This window comes from Oratosquilla oratoria, chromosome 26 (genome assembly GCF_046742065.1).
Source record: "Oratosquilla oratoria isolate Oo_2021 chromosome 26, ASM4674206v1, whole genome shotgun sequence".
In the NCBI taxonomy this organism is placed as follows: Eukaryota; Metazoa; Arthropoda; class Malacostraca; order Stomatopoda; family Squillidae; genus Oratosquilla; species Oratosquilla oratoria.
The window spans coordinates 46539052-46560477 of NC_134802.1; the positions used below are offsets into that span (position 1 = coordinate 46539052).

The following is a 21426-nucleotide window of genomic DNA, read 5'->3' on the forward strand; positions in this document are numbered from 1 at the left end:
CTTCTTACCTGGGAGGTACCCAAAGGCAAAAGGCATATACCCACTCCCATTCATTCCACTCCTATCCACTTCTGTCCACTCCTATCCACTACCCTTTTCTCTCTCTGATATTAGTTCCTAATGGATGACGGGTCATCCCCATATCCAGACTATTCCCCTGCATTAGAAGCGATGTAGCAAGACACAGGACATCCTCATCAAGGCCGCTTCACTTAATCAGCAACCCCGCCTCTCCGTCCCCTCGTTCAGAAAAATAGAAAACATACATACATACATATACCCAGGCTTTTTCCCCCTTACAAGGGAGGTAGCCAAAAAGGAAAAGGCATAAAATCATTCCCACCCATTCCATCCCTGAATACACTCCACACCCCTCCACCCTCCCTCTTATCTTAGCACCTCCTGGATGACGGGTCATCCCTGCACCTTGTCCACTGCCCTGTGTCAGAAGCAGTGTCGCAAGACACAGCACATCCACTGCAAGGCCGCTTCATTAAATCGGCGACCCCCCCCCTCTCCGTCCCCCCATTGCATAAAAGGAGAAGACGGGGAGAAATCCCTTTGGGCTGCGTCAAATGTTGCTCACACATACTACCTCACCCCCCATCCCCCGGCCCATTCCACCTCATGCATCACAACATCCTCCATATACAACCATTCTCCATTCACCCGTCTTCTGTCCTCTCCCGTCCTTCCTCAACAGACATTCCCCTCTTCCCCAAAGCTCCCTTCACCCCCATCCATCCACCTCATCCTAGGACGTCCCCTCATGTTCACTCCCTCCACATCTGCCTTCCATACCTCTTTTACTAGTCTTTCTTCTCTCATTCTTTCCATGTGTCCAAACCATCCTAATATTCTTTCATCAACCCTATCTCCCAACTCCCTTTCCACCCCTGTTCTCCTCCTCACCTCCTCATTTCTCACTCTATCTAGCCTAGTAACACCCATCATACTTCTCAGATACCTCATCTCAAACACATTCAAACTCCTTCTCTCTTCCTCTCTTATGTTCCATGTTTCTGCCCCATACAGTGCTGTTGGCACAATCACTCCTTCATACAGTCTCCTCTTAGCATCCATTCCCAAATGTCTATTCCTCGTTAGAAAAAAAAAAAAAAAAAAAAAAAATTACCCCCTTCCTTGTATCATAGTATCATATGTGAATTTTTCACATATGCTACATAGGATTTTGCTGATTAAAATTTCAACCCAGATTACACATGAATTTTGTCCCTCAAAAAGTGATATCTACATAAAAATCGGGCTCTTAAATTTAGCCTTAAAAAATGGGCTAAAAATTTGATTATTATTTGGGTATATACAGTATTAAGCGTGATATTTGTTTACAAATATATTTTCATCACACAATATTGTTATAAGTGCACAAATACTCAATATTGCAATAGTTAGACAAGAATGGGAAAGCATAAAACACCTTTGTATTTATGTATTTTAATTATTTTCTATTTCTTTAATATAATATGGAAACAAGTGGTGCCACAAAGTTGCCACTATGAGAAGCAGTCTTGGCTCATTTTTAATTTTTCTTAAGCAGTGTTTGCATAATTATAAAAATTGCTTATGATGTAATTTCCCCTTTTCCATTATTTATGTTGCCGTTTTTACAAGAACCCGTAATCTAAATTTGCGTGAAAAGAGAGGTAGTTGTATGTCCTCTTTCTGTTGAACCATTTATCATCCTTTCTCCTTTGCACCTCATGTGTTCCCATTATTTACAGTCCCTGGACTGTTTTGAGTAAATATTAATAGGCTCTTTTGTATATGGAGTCTGGGAACCTAACCTTAGATAAGAATATTTATTACAACCAACTAGAACGAGTCAGAAGTGTCCGAGGCAGAAGGTGAAGAAGAGGAAGAAGAGGTTATCCATCCACCTGCCAAGAGGCCTCAGACAGCTCAAGGGAGACAGCTAGCACTCGATATAGCTCGCCGCAAACGCAGACGACTCACAGATCTAGACGCTGCAGATGAAGATGAGGATGACAGTGATGAGGACTTTATGGGGACAAGGTTAGGTTGTAATGGATATAAGACTTTGTGCAGCACTAGAGGCTGTATTTAAAGTGTAAGTTGTCATAATCAGAGCATGGGTAGTTTTGAGTGCCACTGTTATAATGTCCCTTGTTAGATGGTTTGCTGACGCTGTAGTAGTAATTTTCAGTATACAAGTAAAACCTGTGCTCTTTAGTTTTCCTTTATTTTTTATTCTCTTTCTTGATAGTGTTCCTAAAACCTTGTTCCATTTTATGTTTGCGCCCCTACTAAGAATTAAGATTTTTTATTTTATTTCTTTTTGCAAAAGTAGTTTAAATCAGAAAAGTTACTACATTTGGAAATTTTAAATGTATTTATACGTCTGTTTTTGTTATTACAGTGAAGAAGATGAGGAGGAATCTGAAGAGCTATCAGCTGCCTCTTCGGAATCTTTCAGTACAGAGAGTGAAACGGATGACTCAGACGTGGTTGGTCCAAAGAGGCGAGGCAGAGGAGACATTCCTCCTTTGCGAAGATCGACTAGAAACAGAAGAATTAGTCCAGAAGATTATGGTTAGTGGCCATTGATTATTTTCTGATTTGGCATTTATTTTTATAAATGAAAAATAGGACTATTTGCTCTAATCCTTTGACAGGGGAACTGGATTCAGTCACTTTGTAGATAGGGCGATTGTACAAGAACTAGTGTCTTCGGCAAACACAAAATTTATGCCTCGGTCCTACTGGCAGGCACTCATCCTTTAGATAACTACCATAAAAAAAAAAAAGATAAATAAATGAGATATAATAAAATAAGATAGTAATTGTGGTATCTAATCTATTTTATGATAATCAAAGACAGACCATTCATCTAAAGAAAAATATTATGACCATCCAAGGATGGTTTGTTTACTTTTATAGAACCTGCATTGTCTTGTTGTTGCCTGTGACTCAAATGATGTGGCAGTGGATTGGGATGACTCATCCATGAGATGCTAACCTGGGAGGGCTTTGGATGAGTGTGGGATGGTTGTAGGTGTGCTCTGGGCTGGCCACCCCACTAATAAGAATGGGAATATTAAATAAACAAAGCTGAAATTAGATTGAATAGATGAAAATTTGGCTCTAACAAGGAGAATGAGGTCTCTCAGTTGAATGAAATTACGTGGCAGTCCCCCCCCCCTAAAAAAAAAAATATATATGTATGTATATATATATATATATATATATATATATATATAGATATATATATATAGACATATATATTTATATATATATATATATATATATATATATATATAATTATTTGAGATTCCTGTCAGTTTGATATAAAACTTTTTTTTTTTAACTTGGCTGTCATAGTTGCTCTGCCATGTATTGTTCAGATCATCATGTATTTATTTTTATTATTTATTTGTTCACTTGTTTACTTGTTTATTTTTTGCTTTAAGTGCTTATTCTCTGTGCTGTACTTTGACATGGCCACCCCTTTTTAAGGGGAAAAAGCCTTTTTGCTCTATTTGTATTCTCTTTGTTCATGCACAGAAATTGCTTTAATATAGTAGATTATGACTTAGACCAAGATCAAATTGAATGAATTTGCCTCAGGATTTCAATAATGATAATTATTTTTTAATATCAGGCTATCAAATGCATTTGTGATTTTTATTAAAGAGAATAATGTGTGGAAATAGATGTGTGGAATGTAAATAGTTGGTTAAAAAAAAATTTAAGTTGTTGATTCGTAATGTAATTAGTGCTGTGTTTTGATATCTGGAAAACTATTGTTATTACAGAAAGCGAAGAAGATGAGAGACCTAAGAAAAGAAAGAAAAAGAAAAGAAGAATATCATCTTCCAGTGAAGAAGATGATGACGACATGAGCTCAGACAGTGATACCTATGGACGTAAACGGAAAAGGTAAGTTTGGTTTGGATTGTATATGGTAGGCTATGTCCCTTATAAAGAGGAAGAATTCCTAGTGGTACATAGATAGGTTTGGTAAAAGTTGGAGATTAGACAAAGTATTGTTTTTGTATTTTGCAAGGCATTCATATAAAGCCAAGCCATCTGGCATAGCTGGTAATGGCTAGAATTGTAGGTAAGATCTGTATAGTTGCCTCCTGAAAATAGAAAGCAACTTGGTTCAGGTATGTATGTCACAGTTGATTCAAGATTCTTCACAGGAAACCAGTTCCCTGATGATAGCTGACCACAGATCTCAGGGTCTTCCACGGATCTCTCAGAGAAGAAGTGTAATTCATGTATTCGCATTATTTATTTATTTTATTTTTTTATTTGAGAACCTTGTTTGAATTTGGAGATATGTTATCTGATTTTACGTATCTTACGATGCAGAGAGAAGAAACGCAGGAAACCAGCCAGTAAAAGCCGAAATAGGAAAAAGTACTCGAAAGGAAAAGGTACAAAGAAGAAGGGCAAAGGCACCAAAACTGCAAAGAAGAAAACGGTCACTGGAGATGGAACACCGAAACCACCAAAACCAAGAGTGAGTACTTGCAGTCATATGCAGGAAATGACTCTTTGAAAGGTTGATTGCTTTTGTAAGTGATTTTGATGAATTGATGGGAATAGTTCAAGATATTTCATTCCAGTTTATTTTGCTGTTAAAGGATGGACCTCATATACTTAGTTTCTGAAAGGAAAAATTGTCATGAAAAGGATACATACATAATATACCAAGGGCTTTTTCCCCCTTGCAATAGAGGTAGCTAGAGTCAAAAGGCATAATTTCACTCCCACCCAATTCATCGCAGCCCACCCCACTCCCATTCACCACCCCTCCATCCCTCTTTTCTTGGTGTCTAATGGAAAGGTGAAACTAAGAAGAAGTGTATTGTCTGAAGTTAAGTTCATTGTGTTATGAGCTAGAGCAAGAGTGTTGGAAGCTAAACAAACATCCAGTATACACTTAAAACCCACTATCAGAGAAATAATATCAGAAGTACAGGGTATCTGTATATTTCAACTACTATCTGTAGTCCTTTTCAGCAGAATTCTGCTGAAGAGGACTACAGATAGTAGTCGAAATATACAAACCTCCAGTACTTGAGAAATGTATGCATACATATATATACATATATACATGTATAAAGGCTTTATGTATATACATGTATAAAGGCTTTATGTATATACATGTATAAAGGCTTTATGTATATACATGTATAAAGGCTTTATGTATATACATGTATAAAGGCTTTATGTATATACATGTATAAAGGCTTTATGTATATACATGTATAAAGGCTTTATGTATATACATGTATAAAGGCTTTATGTATATACATGCACACCTAAAGGCCTTTTCCCCACTACAGTAGGGGTGGCCAGGCAAGGCATGCACTCACCCTTCACCCATCCAACACCCATTTGTTTTTCTTCTTATCTTTGCTCTTGAGGAACACATTTGGGAAGAAGTGACAGTCTGCAGTGGAAACTATAGATTATTTGGAGAGAGTATCAAATAATCTTGGAAAAAAATCATTGATGGGAAGATGGAGAGGGCATGAAGGTCCTTGGAAGAACCAAAGCATGAGCCAGACTGAAAAATATTGGTTGTATTGTAGCACATTAGGAAAGATCTTGCTAGAATGGCCCAAGAAGCAAATAGGAAAGTTAGATCACTTATGGAGAATCTGTTGTGGAAACTACATTGGTGGTCAGAGAATAGGTTATTTACATACCAAGGGCTTTTTTCCCCCTTATAAGGGAGGTAGCCAAATCAAAGCCACATACCCACTCCTACATATTTCACTCCTATCCACCACCCATAATTCCCTCTTATCTTACCTCCACATGGATGAGTAGAGAGTAGCTTGTAACTTCATTAATATATACCTTTGAAAAGAAGCAGTGACCAAGTCAGAGCACACACACACCTCATTCTTAAAGTCCATTGGATGCCCCTCCCATCTTGGCATGTGGGAGGAGCCAAGGTGGGGGGGTGGGGGGATGTGAGTGGAGTGTGTGGGGATGAAATGGGTGGGAGTGAATTTTATGACTGTTTTTTGGCTACTGCCCTTGTAAGGGGAAGGGCCCTTTGGTATATTTATCTTTGTACAATCTCTTACCTGATTGACAAACATTCCACATGTGTCCATTGATGAAAGGAGTGCTTCGTTACATTGCAATCCTTCTCCCTTGTCCACTCCAGAATTTACAAAGCAGACAAGAAATGCTTTCAGGCTGCTTCAAGTTAACATAGAAACCCAATTTAGCAAAGTAATTCAGCCAAAGGAAAGCTGGCTGAATAGATTTTTCCATTAAATTGGATGTTTGTGATTGACACCCTATTTAATAGAATTTTCCATTGTATCAAGACACTTAGTTTTAACCATCGGCACAGTCAGATAAAGGAAAAGCGGTCAATTTACAATCTATGTTTCCACTAAATAGGGCACCCATTATTGATTTTGCCATTAAATAACAGAATATACCCAGTTTAACAGAATTGTGTTTACTAATTCGAGCTTTCTGTGGTTGATTTTAAACATCTTTTACTAAATAGGGATTTGTTAAATCAAGCTTCTACTGTATTCGCAACCACTCTCCATTCACTTCTATCTCTTGCCCAGGCAGTTTGTGGTTTATAAGAAGAATTGATGTCTTCAGTTTCGCCGACTAGATTTTTCTAATTGACTTTTATATTGCAGATTAAATATGCCAAACCCCCCAAACCCAAGGATGAAGAAGTTGAAGAAGAGGAAGATGAAAGCTCGAGAAGAAGGGTGACGAGGGGTCGGCAGGTCAACTATGCAGACAATTTTATTTTATCTAGTGAAGAATCTGAAGACGAGGTAAGAATGGTATGAAAATAAACCTGGTTTTATTTTTGTCTCTTATAACATGCTTATACCCAGAGGCCATTTCCCAGCTTATAATGGGGGTGGACAAGTCAAGGCATACACTGGTCCTTCACTTAATTCCCAGCTTCACAGAGTCATCTAAAAAAAAAAGGAATCGATAAAAGTTTCCTTTGAGAGGTGGAGTTGGTGATGGTAAATCAAATTAAGACGATACCAAATTCGAATACAGGACACCATCCAGCAGTAAAATAGAATGGGCTAGACTTGGCTCCAGAATCAAACTGCCCTAGATGTAACCACCACACGAGTGACAATGAACACATCCTGCAATGCCCTGTTCTAATAATCCCTAGATAATATCACAATATTTCTTTCCTAAGTGATCTATGGGCACACTTGGTGGCTGTAACTGGTTACCTATGAGCCATGGATCTTGTGCAAAAAAAAGACTTGAGACAACAGATTAATGAATATTCAAATACCAAAAGGTCTCTTCCCTATTATAAGGGTGTTGGTCAGCCAAGTCATGCACCCACCCTTCATCCAACCAACACCCAGATCACATTTGTTTATTTTCTCTATTAAATTAGCTTCTTTTCAGAAGCAATACAGTAAAACACAGCTTCTCCACAGCAAGGCCCAGTAGCAAAGTTGGATGTTGTTGTTATTCCCTAGATTGTCTGGCTGAGCAGTCCTGTCTCCCTGAGGAATGTGATGGATAGAATTGGGTTTTCCCACAAATCATTTATGGAGTGTTTATTGTGTTGTTGACATGCATGATTGTGTACAATGCAGTCCTCCATAATGTGTTGTATGGCATAGGGTGAAGTGTTGCATCCTGGACAGTTGTCTGCAATGCTGTCATCCAGTCTCTTCTGGTAATATAGAAGGGCTAGATGAAGGCCACACCACAGCCTGGCCAGGTGGACCCTGTCCGTCCTTTCAGGGCGGGAGAGAGGATTCAGAAGGATGGATATCAGGGGGTCTGGCATGCAGCTATATGTTGTCTTCCAGTTATTTTTTATGGAACAATGAGCAGTATGATTATGGATATACTTCCAGAGGTATCTGGTGGTTGTGGAGGAAGAGAAGAGAGTATTTATGTGTGATATAGGTAGATGTGGTTTTGAAAACTTTTGGTGTGTGTGGATGTTCTGCCATGTAGTGTAGTGGGTGGGCAGTGTTTTTTGGAGACTATGGGAAGTGTTTGTTTACCTCTCATGTCAAAATTATCCTTGACTTTGAGGAGTTTTGTGTCATGGTGTAGCTGGTCTGTAGGTGTTGTATTTGTGCAGCCTGTAATTATTTTTAGGGCTTTGTTTATTATAGTCTATTGGATGGTGTGGTGTGTCTTAGGTAAGGGGCTCATGTGGGGTTTGCATAATTCATCACTGAGCGTATACATTGTATACTGTAGTCCCCCCCACTGTCTCATTATATGGTTAGTATTCTCATCCACTTATGAGTAATACACAGAAGACGACAAATCCCTTTTAGCCACTCTCCTCTTACATCTGACTCTTGTCCTCTCCTTACCCTGCTCAACAGACAACATGATGTAGGAAAACCAATTTTGGCTCTCAGTCCCTGCTATTGAATCGCTTTGTTTTGCTGCATTGCTCCTGAAATGAGTGGTGGGCAGAGAACAAGGATGGCCTTTGATCCACAAGGAGCTAAGATGGGTGAGGGATAGGTGAAGGGTGGGTGCATGCCTTGGCTATTCATCCCCCTTATGAGGTGTATGAAGGGCCTCTTGGTATAAGTATGTATCTAATTTAACTTTCGACATCCTTACCCTGAAGAAAGCTCCTTTTTCTATTCATTTTTTGTTCTTAATATTCCTCTCTCCCTCTCTCACTCTCTCCCTCTTTGTCCCCCCCATTCCCCTCTCTCTCTTTCTCCCTCTCTTTCCCCCTCTCTCTTTCCCCCTCCTTCTCCATCCCTCTTTCCCTTCTCCCTCCCTCTCTGCTCCCTCCCTCTCTGCTCCCTCCCTCTCCGCTCCCTCCCTCTCCGCTCCCTCCCTCTCCGCTCCCTCCCTCTCCTCTCCCTCCCTCTCCTTTCCCTCCCTCTCCTCTCCCTCCCTCTCCTTTCCATCCCTCTCTCCCTCTCTCTCCTTTCCATCCCTCTCTCCCTCCCTCTCCTTTCCATCCCTCTCTCCCCTCTCCCTCCCTCTCCTTTCCATCCCTCTCTCCCCTCTCCCTCTCCTTTCCATCCCTCTCTCCCCTCTCCCTCTCCTTTCCATCCCTCTCTCCCCTCTCCCTCTCCTTTCCATCCCTCTCTCCCCTCTCCCTCTCCTTTCCATCCCCTCTCTCCCCTCTCTCTCTCCTTTCCATCCCTCTCTCCCCTCTCCCTCTCCTTTCCATCCCTCTCTCTCCTTTCCATCCCTCTCTCCCTCCCTCTCCTTTCCATCCCTCTCTCCCCTCTCCCTCTCCTTTCCATCCCTCTCTCCCCTCTCCCTCTCCTTTCCATCCCTCTCTCCCCTCTCCCTCTCCTTTCCATCCCTCTCTCCCCTCTCCCTCCCTCTCTCCCCTCTCCCTCCCTCTCTCCCTCTCTCCCTCTCCCTCTCTCCCCCCTCTCTCTCCCTCTCTCCCCTCTCTCTCTCCCTCCCTCTCTCCCCTCTCCCTCCCTCTCTCCCCTCTCCCTCCCTCTCTCCCCTCTCCCTCCCTCTCTCCCCTCTCCCTCCCTCCCTCTCTCCCCTCTCCCTCCCTCTCTCCCCTCTCCCTCCCTCTCTCCCCTCTCCCTCCCTCTCTCCCCTCTCCCTCCCTCTCTCCCCTCTCCCTCCCTCTCTCCCCTCTCCCTCCCTCTCTCCCCTCTCCCTCCCTCTCTCCCCTCTCCCTCCCTCTCTCCCCTCTCCCTCCCTCTCTCCCCTCTCCCTCCCCTCTCCCTCCCTCTCTCTCTCTCTATCCTTCTCTCTCTCCCTCTCTCTCTCCTCTCTCTCTCTCTCCCTCCCTCCCTCCTCCTCCCTCCTCCCTCCCTCCCTCCTCTCTCTCCCTCCCTCACTCCCTCCCTCCCCTCCCTCCCTCCCTCGTTCCCTCCCCTCCCTCTCGTTCCCTCCCCTCCCTCTCGTTCCCTCCCCTCCCTCTCGTTCCCTCCCCTCCCTCTCGTTCCCTCCCCTCCCTCTCGTTCCCTCCCCTCCCTCTCGTTCCCTCCCCTCCCTCCCCCCCTCTCTCTCTCTCTCTCTCTCTCTCTCTCTCTCTCTCTCTCTCTCTCTCTCTCTCTCTCTCTCTCTCTCTCTCTCCCCCTCTCTCTCTCTCTCTCTCTCTCTCTCTCTCTCTCTCTCTCTCTCTCTCTCTCTCTCTTTTTCTGTGTGTGTGTGAGACATGTGTGTGGGTGTGTGTGTGCGTGTGTAAAAAAGTGTCATCTTGCAACTGGCAGCACGCTGCCAAAATATTTCCAGAGATGATGCAACTTGGTTGATTGCAATGGAATTGCTTGTCAGGGAAGGATGTCTGTTGCACCCCCCTGTACTCATCCCCCCATTGTTATTTTATTTATTAATTTGCTTTCTTTTTGCATTGCCATTTATTACCCAAGATAATCTACTGAGAAGTTGTTACAAGGGAGAACTGCTTCAAGGAATTTGCATCAAGTGCAATGTTGCTTCCGTTACCATTGTCCTCTCCGTGAATCTCCACAACCTTCTCTCCCGTGGCCCACCAACCTTCCTTCCTGCAATCTTCCTTCACCCTTCCCCTTCCTTTGATCTCACATCTACCTACACCTAACCTTGAACACAACTGCCTATATCTGCTCTCATCCACATCTGCTGCTGCTGTCTGAAGTATCAGATGACCATCCTGCTGCTGTCAGTATGAGACAGGAGATCAGCTGTTTGCATCTGGCCTTCCACTGTCTGCCAGCGATGCACCATGCGGAGCCACGGGCCTCCTGCAAGAGAGACCTGGGCCAACGGATTGGTTGATATCCGGGACATTGTCACAGATACAAGATCTGCTTGATGCTACACACAAATTATGTGGTGATGACCTGATTGTGGAGGGGAACAGTAATGGGTTTGATGTTGCCATCAGTACTTGATGCCCCAATTGTGGGTAATATTCTATTACCACAGGAAGGGACCTAATGCCATTGATATGATGATGATATCTCTAACACAACATGCATTAATTTGATTCTTATCCAATAACTTCTCTGTATAAATCATAACTTTTGAAGTAATTATACAGCTACATTGTAACAAAAAAAATGGGTGACATGTCAGAATTACAATTATTGTCCAATGGAGAAAATAATTTGTTAGTTTTGAATATCTCATAAAAACAAACCCTGAAAAACAAATGGATGGTAAAGGGTTTGCCTTTTTTTATGTATAACTTTTTGAAGTTTAAGATAGGGAGAATTTGGAAAAATGAATTGTGTGATTTGAGAATTTTGTTTTTTGTGGCAATGGGACAATATTAAGAAAATGTGAGTGCAATTTATAGCCGAGTTTCATATTTAAAAGTACCAGACATTATAGAAAATCAGTATTTAGGCTCCCATTATCATTACTAGCTGAATCAGTGCTCCCCACTTACTCTTTTCACTTCCATCCAAGACATCATTTTATTCTCTTAAAAGAAAATTGTCAAACTCCCACCCCATATTTACATCTGCTCTCCTGTTCGCTTCCTTCACCTTGTGTGTTGCTTGTCTCTTCTTTATCTTTCATACTTCCCAAGTTCTACTTTGCAACCAGTGCTCACAAGCTCACTTCCCTTCCACCGTTGCATTTACCTCTTTGTTCCACTCCCGTTTCTTCTCTATTCCTCACCACTAACCATACTTCTGACAACTTCTGGTATTCCTTCTCTTTATCTTGTTTAATTGGTAACCCTCAGCACCCCCCCTTTTTCTCCCCTTCCACTTTTCACTTGCTCTTTTAGATGATCTGATAGACCCCTGCTCTCTATCTTGAATATATGAACATCCAAAACTCTTCTAGTCCTCTCTGGGTACCACTACATAGTCCTCCCCTTCTATATGAGAATGCCAACGTTGGCATCCTGAGGCCCTAATGGTATAGGCTGTAGCATCCTGATTATATTTATTTTGTAATTGTAACCAAGTGACCCCCATATTCAGTGAATAGGCTTAATTGCATTTCCTGTGGTTATCCTTATTTAGGGTGAAAGAGAACAAGAGAAAGCTGTAACTTGATATCTTATAATGTGTGTATTGTGATGCATCATCAAATCATCATACATCAGGCACCCTTCATGTGAATATTTGACTTGTATTTAAGAGGTTAATGTCCACTCAGCCACCCGCCCCTCCACCCTTCCCCATATATACTTAAGCTCATCTCATCTCAAAGACTGCTATCATCAACTTTCTGTATAAATATAAGTAACTTCTCTATACCTCCCTACTACATTGGCTCATCTACTCTAGTATTGAGATCCTCTGACACCATGTTTACATTCCACCCAAAAAACTATGCTCTCATTTAAATTGGTCCAAAGGGCCTACCAGTTCTCTTCATTTTTATGCTACCTGGATTATATATACTCGCATAAGTCCACATCTACCGTCCCAGTTTTACCTTTGCCCACATTATCCTTGAAGATACTACCTTTCACTTCACCATGCTTTTACCTATCTCATCACGTACCAGCAATGCTACTCCATTCCCATTTAGCCTCCTTGTCACTCCTGACACCTTCCCCATCTCACTCCCAAATGTGAACTTACCCCTCCCTTTCAACTTAGTTTCACTCTGCTAACACATCCGTCATTCTTTTTGTATTCTTTATCCGTGGATATTTAATGATTCTTTTACTAAGGTTCTGATTGGAGTCCTCCCACAGACCCTCTTTTATCCTTTGTTGGAGGAAACCTAGTTAATCACTTAATTGCAGTTAAGTCCCTTTTTTTTTTATGATACGGACGAGAACACGGCAGAATAATTTTCCCACACCACGGTGAGATCAGCAAGAAGTAAAGTCATGGAGGTGATGAAGCACAAGTTCCTGGGAACAGAACAAACTTTAGACAGTAGAAGAGGAAAGTCCAATCACAGTCAACAAACACGCATGGTTCACAACAGTCACTGTCTCCAGACTGCACCCACGATCTCCGTCTTAGTTTCCACCCTGTTTCTTGGACTTTTTCATGTGGAGAACTGACACCTGGTGATTGCCCCCCTCCTCCTATCACTTTCAGTCAGTGATATAGAAACTAATACATCAGTCCAAGGTGTCTTCCCAGAGGAATCTAGAAGGGCTTGAGGTCCACTACCTGCCAATGTGGGGTTGTGTTTTCCACTTAGTGAAACTGAAGGCAGCAATTGATTAAATTTCACTCCACTACAAATATCCTTCAGTTTTGTGATGTATTGATTCCCTTTTTCCCTCCCCACTCATCACGCGCACTCACATATCCGTACAAGTAGTTATGTGTACAATTGGGTGGATATCATTATATTAAAGTTGGTATTTCTCTTTACAGCCAGAGAAGAAATGGAGGGGAAAGGTGATGAAAGGGGAGAGAAGACCATCGGAGAGCAGCGAATACGAAGCATCGGATGATGAAATGAAGAAGAGACGTGGCGTCCGGGGAGGTCTGGGAAGGGGAAAGGTTATGAAGGGGGAGGAGGAAGAGGAGGAAGGTAAGATTTTTCGGAATTCTGGTTATATTTTCGCATACAATCGGGTCTTATGAGCAATAGAAATGTATATTAATTCATATGGATTTATAATGTATAAGCGCATTTAAAAGTTGTTTTTAAAGATTTTATGATATATTAGAAATAAGCACATAAGTTGTGCTTGTTTTTAAAGCTTTTATGATATATTTGAAAACCAGTGAATTTTAATTTTTAATTAAAGTAATGTAAGCTAGTTTTGGACTCTGGAATTACTTAGAATCAGCTTGGATGTGCAGAGAATGTTGGTGGAAAGGAAGTTGTTGAATAGGGTTGTAATGGGCTTGAGAAGATAGTTGGACAAGGGTGATAGGAGTTTTGGAGTACGTGGAATGTTGAACAAGAAAAGTGATTGGGAAAGGTAGGATGATGTGGCCTAAAGAGATGTTCTCATCTGCTGTATAATAATTATAATTTATTTCCAAATTGGCTGTTCAATTTATACATGGATGGTGTGGTGCAAGAGGTAAGTGGGTCAGGGATTGGAGATGGTTAAAGAAAATGGAGAAAAGTGGGAGATAAACCAGTTGTTGTTTGCTGATGATACTGTGCTTGTAGCAGGATCAGAGGAGGGATTGAGGAACCTAGTGACAGAGTTTGGAAGGGTGTGTGTGAAAAAAGGAAGTTGAAGATAAATGTGGCTAAAACGTGATGAGATGTACAAGGTGAGAAAGTGGCAGCAGACTGGAAGTGAATATTAAGGGAGAGAGACTGGAGGAAGGAGATAGTTTTAGATACTTGGGTGCGAATGTGGCAGGAAAGGGAGGACTGGAGGTGGAGGTAGAATGTAGATTGAGAGAAGCAAGTAAATGCCTTGGGGGATCAAAAAGTGTCATGAGAAATAGACATTTGGGAATGGATGCTAAGAGGAGGTTATATGAAGGAGTGATTGTGCCAACAGCACTGTACAGGGCAGAGACATGGAACATAGGAGAGGAGAAGTTTGAATGTGTTTGAGATGAGGTGCCTGAGAAGTATGATAGGGGTTACTAGGCTGGATAGAGTGAAGGAATGAGGAGGTGAGGAGGAGAGCAGAGGTGGAAAGGGAGTTGGGAGATAGGGTTGATGAAAGAGTATTGGGATGGTTTGGGCACATGTAAAGAATGAGTGAAATAAGATTAGTAAAAGAGGTGTGGAAGGCAGTGGTAGGAGTGAACATAAGGCAACCAAGGATGAGATGGATGGATGGATCAAAAGGGACATTGGGAAAGAGGGGAATGTCTGTTGAGGAAGGATAGGAGAGGACAGAAGATAGGGGTGAATGGAGAATTGCTATGTTTGGATAATGCTGTGATGCATGAGGGGGAGTGGGTGGGGGATGAGGGAGTATGTCTGAAAAATAAATTGATGCAGTCTGAAGGTATTTCTCCCTGTCTTCTCCATTTAATGAAGCAGCCTTGCTATGGATGTGTTGTGTCTTGCAACACTGCTTTTGAACCAGGGCAGTGGATGAGATGCAGGGATGACCCATCATCCAGGGGGAGCCAAGATAAGAGGGAGAGAAGGGGGTAGATGGGAGTGGAGTATGTGAGGAAGGAATGGGTGGAAGTGGTTTTTATGCCTTTGTATTTTTTTTTGGCTATCTCCCTTGTAGGGGGAAAGAGCCTTTGGTATATGTATGTGTGTTCAACTCTGCCACCACCACTTAAAGAGTAAAGGGGCTTTAGTATATGGATATATATAGTACTACTGCCATTGGGTTTAGGGATTATATCCACCTTATATGCATAGTTAGGCCTTATTTCATTGTTAGTTTATATGCAGGTCTTCTGGAAGAAACCAGGGACAGTAGATTAATTGACGATAAGCTATTGATATTTTTGGTTGTCAGACTTGTTTCACATGCACATTTGTTGAAATATCCTTATGTATGAATGATTAATTTCATGTGTTACTTTAACAGAGGCTGGGAAAAGACCGGGAGACAAAAAGCGAGGGCGGCCAAAGAAACCAAACGAACGGTCCGGGAAGCCAGCATCGGCAGCACCGTTACTTGCCGTCAAACCTAAGGGTGATGTAACCATTTCACCTGCCGTGCCAGCTGCAGGTCACCAGCCTGTAGCTACACTACCTTCAGTTACAACAGGAACGACAACTACAGTACCACCTACTCCAGCAGTCACAGGGCCTACAGGAGTAACAGTACCTTCACAACCAGCAGCTACTGGACCTCCTCCTCCAGCAGCAGCTCCAGGACCTTTACCACCTACAGTTTCGGCATCGTTAACTGTGATACCACCCGGTGCTGTGGTGCCACCTAAAGGACCCACTGGCCTACCTCCTACAGCTATTTCTGCAACAACAGGACCGCAATCAGCACCTGGGGTACAACCTCCCTCAGGTGCAACCCCCCCTGCAGTTGCTCTAACACCATCAACAGCTGTAGTACCATCTCCAACAATTTCAGACCCAATAGGAGCTGGTCCAAGGCCATTATCAGCAGGTGCTCGCTTATTAGCTACTGCAGCTGCGCGGCCACTAAGTTCAGTATCACGATCTCTAACGGTAACGGCACGGCCTGCAACAGTACCATCACGTCCCTCAATAACATCATTGAGGCCGTTAGGCCCACAAATATCTGCAACATTAACGCCGAAGTCATCCATAACATCGGGAGATGAAGTGCATACCAAAGGGTCACCATCTCCTGCACCACATGTATCCATCCTGCCAACTGTTCCTGCACCTGTTCTTGCTGGTGGTGCTGTAGTTTCTGCTGTTCCACCACAGTCTTCAGTCTCCGCTCCGCCAGCTCACAGCAAAGGCTCTAGTATTTCTATGTCAATATCACGAACTAGTAGTAGCCCGCAACCTCAATCTCAACCCCAGCCACAGTCCCAACCTCAGTCACAGTCACAGCCTCCACCTCAGTCTCAACCCCAAAGACCCCAGTCTCAGTCCCAGTCTCAGTCACAGCCTCAGCAACAATCACAGCAGCAGCCACAATCTCAGCCACAGCAACCTGTTGGAAAGTGGTCACCTCACCTTTCATCCAGTGGCCCTGGAACTCCAGGCACTCCTCCTCGGCCTGGTTTGACGTCAGTCGCACCTAGTACGCCCCCTAGGTCTAGTTTGACCACAGTAGCACCAGGCACTCCACCACGTCCAGGCATTACCGGACCTCCTGTCAATGCTTCCCCGCCCCCCCCATATGGATCCTCACCTCTGCCACTAACCACAGGTGGCAATTCTAATAACTCGTCTGCTCCCCCGACCTCTAAGTCCTTGACATCAGGACCTCCCTCGACTGTTCCCAGTTCTGTTCCCCCAACCACCACGTCTCACCCAGGCTACCCATCCTTCCACCCAGCTGAGCACTTTGCAACGCATCCTGCATTTTCAGGCTACCCTGGCAGCCATTCGCCTGGATCCCACCCTCCACCTTCCCGCCATCAAGTTCATATCCCTCCTGGCCCAGGCATTCCTGGGCTTCCGGGGTATGGTCCTTCAGTTTCTCATGCTGGTGTATATGCACCGAGTGGCCATCCTGGAGTCTTGCGTGGTCCTCCGCATGACCTGTACCGAGGTGGGCCTGGATCCCATGGGTCCCCAAGCCACCCACATCTGGTCATGAAGCCAAGCTACTTAGAACCCCTTTCCTATGCAGGATCTCCTGGTCCTCTTGGTTTGCCACATGGCCTTGCGCCCACCTCCACACAGAGTAAGGAGGAGGGACGAGCTAAAGGGGCTGGGGAGTTCAGTAGCGGCCTTATGTCCTACTTCTCCAGTCAGCGGGATGAAGATGTGGAGTGAATGCTTGTGTCAGATTGACACATGAGCATAGAAGGTGGAGGTCCTCGGGCAGGACCCGTCAGATGCAGGTGTGGGATGCCCTGCATGAATCCTTCACACTCGCAGTGGCAGCCACGACTGCTCCAGGGTGGTACACTATCAACTTGCAAGTTGTCATTACATTTTCATATTTTTGTATTCTCATTTTGTAAAGACTCTCTAATAGTTACTTAGTAGGTAATCTTGAATTACTTGCGTAAATCTTCATTTCTCTGCCTTTGTGAGTAGAAGATCAGGAACATGCTAATATGTGAGAGCAGCAGCTCAGGCTGAGCAGCACATGGGGTCAAGGCTAGGAATAGCCAGTAATGTCATAGAGGCCCCCCATGTTTCTTGGGCGTTTAGAGTGGACAGGCTCAAGCACAAACTCGGTTTCATGCTGTACTGGATACTGGCAGTTCCCTTTACCTGATGTTAACGTAAGTTATTCATACATTGCAGAGATATTTTAGATATTTTTTAGTGTCATGTATGTGTTGTGCTGCTGTAAATAATGTGCTTTTTGTATTTCCTATTAAGGAACCTTGTAAAATAATGTGCAAAGTTATAAACTATGACTAAACTAGACGAAGGAAATGTAGTTTTATTTCTTCCATTTTTTCCATTTGTAATGGAGAACAATCCATTATTTAGCCATTTTTGAGCAATGGAGGAGTTGGGGTAGAGGTAAATGATAAACAGAAGTATCTTGGGGAATTAAAAACTGTCATGAGAAATAGGCATCTGGGATTTGAAACAGATTATATGAAGAGGTGATTGTGCTGATGACACTATGTGGGGACTTTGAATGAGAGGGAGAGAGAAGTTTAAATGTGTTTGAGATGAAGTATCTGAGAAGTATGATGGGGGTTACAAGGTTGGATAGAGTGAAAAATGAGGAGGTGAGGAGGAGAGCAGGGGTGGAAATGGAGACGGCAGATAGGGCTGATGAAAGAGTATTGGGATGATTTGAACACATAGAAAGAAGGAGTGGAGAAAGATTAGCCAAAGAGGTGTGGAAAGCAAAGGTGGATGGAGTGAACTTGAAAAGATGACCAAGGACAAGATGGAAGGGGCGAAAGAGGCTTTGGGTAAGAGGGAAGTGACTGTTGAACAAGGAAAAAGATAGGGGTGAGTGGAGAATGGCTGTGTGTGGATGATGCTCTAGTGCAGCCCAAAGGGACCTTTCCTCCTCTTCCCTATTTTCTGCATTAGGGAACAAAGGAGGGGGTTGCCAATTAAGTGAAGCAGCCTTACTGTGTAAGTACTGTGTCATACTGCATTCCTTCTGACCCAGGCAGTGGGCAGGAGACAGGAAAAACCCTTCATCAAAGAGGAGCAAAGATGGGAGGGTAACAAGGTTGGTGGGTGTATGCCTTTGACTTGGCTACCTTTCTTGTAAGGGGGAGAAGCTCTTGGTATAGATAGCAATTTTCTTAACCTTGTGGTGTTGTTGCCTATGTAGATAGGATATAAGGTGATGTGCCTTTTTAATGACTTATTAATGGAATGGGTTGGCCATTCAAGGAGACAGATGGGTGTTTTTTGGATTTGTGGTTGTAGTGAGTAGTGTTGCTGATCATTTCTGTGGAGAAGCTGATACTTCTTTTGTGTCAGCTAGTTTCATAGGTTTTTCAGATATGTGAAAACCTGATGGATACTGAAATACATCCATATACCAAGGCTTTTTCCCCCTTACAAGGGAGGTAGCCAAAAAGGAAAAGGCATAAAGTCATTCCCACCCATTCCATCCCTGAATACACTCCACACCCCTCCACCCTCCCTCTTATCTTAGCACCTCCCAGATGAGAAATGCAGCAGTCAACCAATGTTATTACAGCCTCCAGTGTGGTGTGGTTGGTGGGCAAATTCTGCTGGGCCTGCCCATGAATGTTGTCCACATAACCGAGTTGATAAATAGATGAGCGTGCCCGACAATGCCAGTAAGTGTGTGGAGTCCAGTATGACAAGCATGGTGCCTAGCATTGTCAAGAAGATATTGTACACCATGATAATTGCTTTGTGTTGAAAGAAAAAGAAGAAGAAAAAAAAATGTGGGAGGGAAGCCTGCTGTGGGTTTGTGATATTGGCTTACATCTGGCAGGGTTGAAGCTCCAGCTATGGGGCACCACCTTAGTGGTTTTTGCTCGACGAGCACTTGGGCAATTTGACCGTTTGCCCATCATATGTGACCATTAACGGGTATGCCTGCCGATCAGGTTCGCTCGTCTGGACAGGCCTTAAGGAAAATATTGGGCCCAGTATTTGATGAACTAGACCAAGAATGGAGAAAGCATCATATTGAAGAGTTACAGGAAATATCAGGCCAAACAAATATCATGAACATCATAAAGTTGAGGCAACTGCAATATGCTGGGCACATGGCAAGAGTGGACAAGGAAAGAATACAAAAAAAAGTGATGAAGGACAGTATGGTAGGAGGAAGACAATTCCCAGGAAGACCAAGCAGAAGAAGGTCCTGGACAGGGCTGGAGCAAATGTTCATGGGTGGATGACAGTGGCACAGAACCATAGGACCTGGAGGCATTTGGTGCTAGCAGTGAGGGGTCAGCAAGTGGCCTCACCACCACCGGGGTGAGATATGATCATGTGTTCTTAGCAACTGTCTCGTAGTTACGATCTATATATCTATATACCAATAAGGAAGTAGCCAGACAAGGCATACACCAACCCCAATCCATCCCACTCTCATTTGTCACCCATTCTCTTTTATCTTAGCACATTGTGGATAAAAGGACATCCAAATCCCCTACCCACTGTCTGGCTAAGAAGTAATGCAGCAAGACACAGCACATCCACAGCAGGGCCCACTGCTTCATTTATACAGCGGTCCTCCCCTCTTGTCCCCCCCTTGCTGCTGTGTAATAATTGGTGGATGTTAGTGGTATTGGTGGGAGTGGTTGCATGCCTTTGATTTGACTACCTCCATTATAAGGGGGGGGGGGAGAAGCCCTTGGTATATAGATAGATACACAAATGGGAGTAGTTTGCAGTTTTGGGTTTAGAGAAAGGAGGTTGTGTGGAAAAGGTGAGAATTAGGTATTTGGGGATTAACACATTGGGTGAGGGATTGTACCCAGTAGTGGGATTCAGCCGGTTCTTACCTATTCGCTAGAACCGGCTCACGCAAATTTGTCAGTTCGGCGAACCGGCTAACTGGCGAACCGACTAGTTGCTCAGCTGGTCAGTGGTCTTCTGCATCTCATCCGATAAGTACCGGGACGGTATGTTTCGTAACTTTCGTTAGTGATTTATTGCATAGTTTATTTACACAAGTGGTTACCAGTTTTTTTCATGTATATAGTGCTTGGTTTCTCTGTATATCTGTGTTATTAAACTACATTTTAAACAAAAAATATAATGGGATCAGTTTATTTGCTGGCAAATTTGACTTTTTTTTTTCTTTTTTTTTGTAACAGAACCGGCTGACGAAAAATTTGAATCCCACTACTGGTTGTAGCTATGGTACTGTACATAAGAACATAAGAATAAAGGAGACTGCAAGAGACCATAAGGCCTACACTAGGCAGTTCCATGTCCATTACCACATGTCATCCCCATCCATATAGTTGTCTAACAATTTTTTAAAACAACTGATAGTTTCAGTGCTCATTAGATGGTTACTAAGTCAGTTTCATTTGTTGATCACCCTATTAGTAAACTAGATCTTGCCTATTTCCTTCTTAAATCTAAATTTGTCCATTACTGCGAGTCCTGCTCTGTTGTTTTAATATGATGACCTTATTTGTGTCACCCATGTTAAAGCCTTTGATTCACTTGAACACCTCTATTACACCTCACACTCTTCGTCTTTCTAGAGAGTGTAAATTAAAGTGCCTAAGCCTCTCCTCGTAAGGTAAATTTCTGAGCCCATATATCATTTTGGTCTCCTCTATACTGATTCTAGTGAATTGATGTTCATTATATAGGATGGAGACCAAAACTACTGCATAGTCAAGGATGGGTCTAACTAATGCCAGATAGTGTTTGATAATCACCATTGCACTTCTATTCATAACCATCCTAGCGATGAAACCTAATGCTCTGTTAGATTTATTCCTGGTGCTAATGCACTTTAAGGTCAGGTCAGGACCTAAGGTCAGGATTTAAGGTCAGATTTAAGGTCAGGACTCACTAGACCTCCCAAGTCTCTCTTGCTCTCAG

At 43.1% G+C, this 21426-nt stretch overlaps 1 protein-coding gene across 3 annotated transcripts in view; it reads left to right on the forward strand.

The window, feature by feature from the left end:
* The window catches only part of LOC143039515 (uncharacterized), an 83852-nt gene extending 66014 nt beyond the window's left edge, over positions 1 to 17838 (forward strand). For 2 of the 3 annotated variants that reach the window (XM_076209671.1, XM_076209673.1), the window contains 7 exons: positions 1838 to 2034; positions 2399 to 2571; positions 3795 to 3918; positions 4357 to 4507; positions 6672 to 6824; positions 13275 to 13434; positions 15374 to 17838. In XM_076209671.1, coding sequence (XP_076065786.1) covers positions 1838 to 2034; positions 2399 to 2571; positions 3795 to 3918; positions 4357 to 4507; positions 6672 to 6824; positions 13275 to 13434; positions 15374 to 17223 — 2808 coding nt within the window. In that variant the 3' untranslated portion in view covers positions 17224 to 17838. The remainder of the gene's footprint in view (positions 1 to 1837; positions 2035 to 2398; positions 2572 to 3794; positions 3919 to 4356; positions 4508 to 6671; positions 6825 to 13274; positions 13435 to 15373) is intronic. The other variant, XM_076209672.1, reaches the window with a different exon arrangement.
* Positions 17839 to 21426: the final 3588 nt, after the last annotated feature.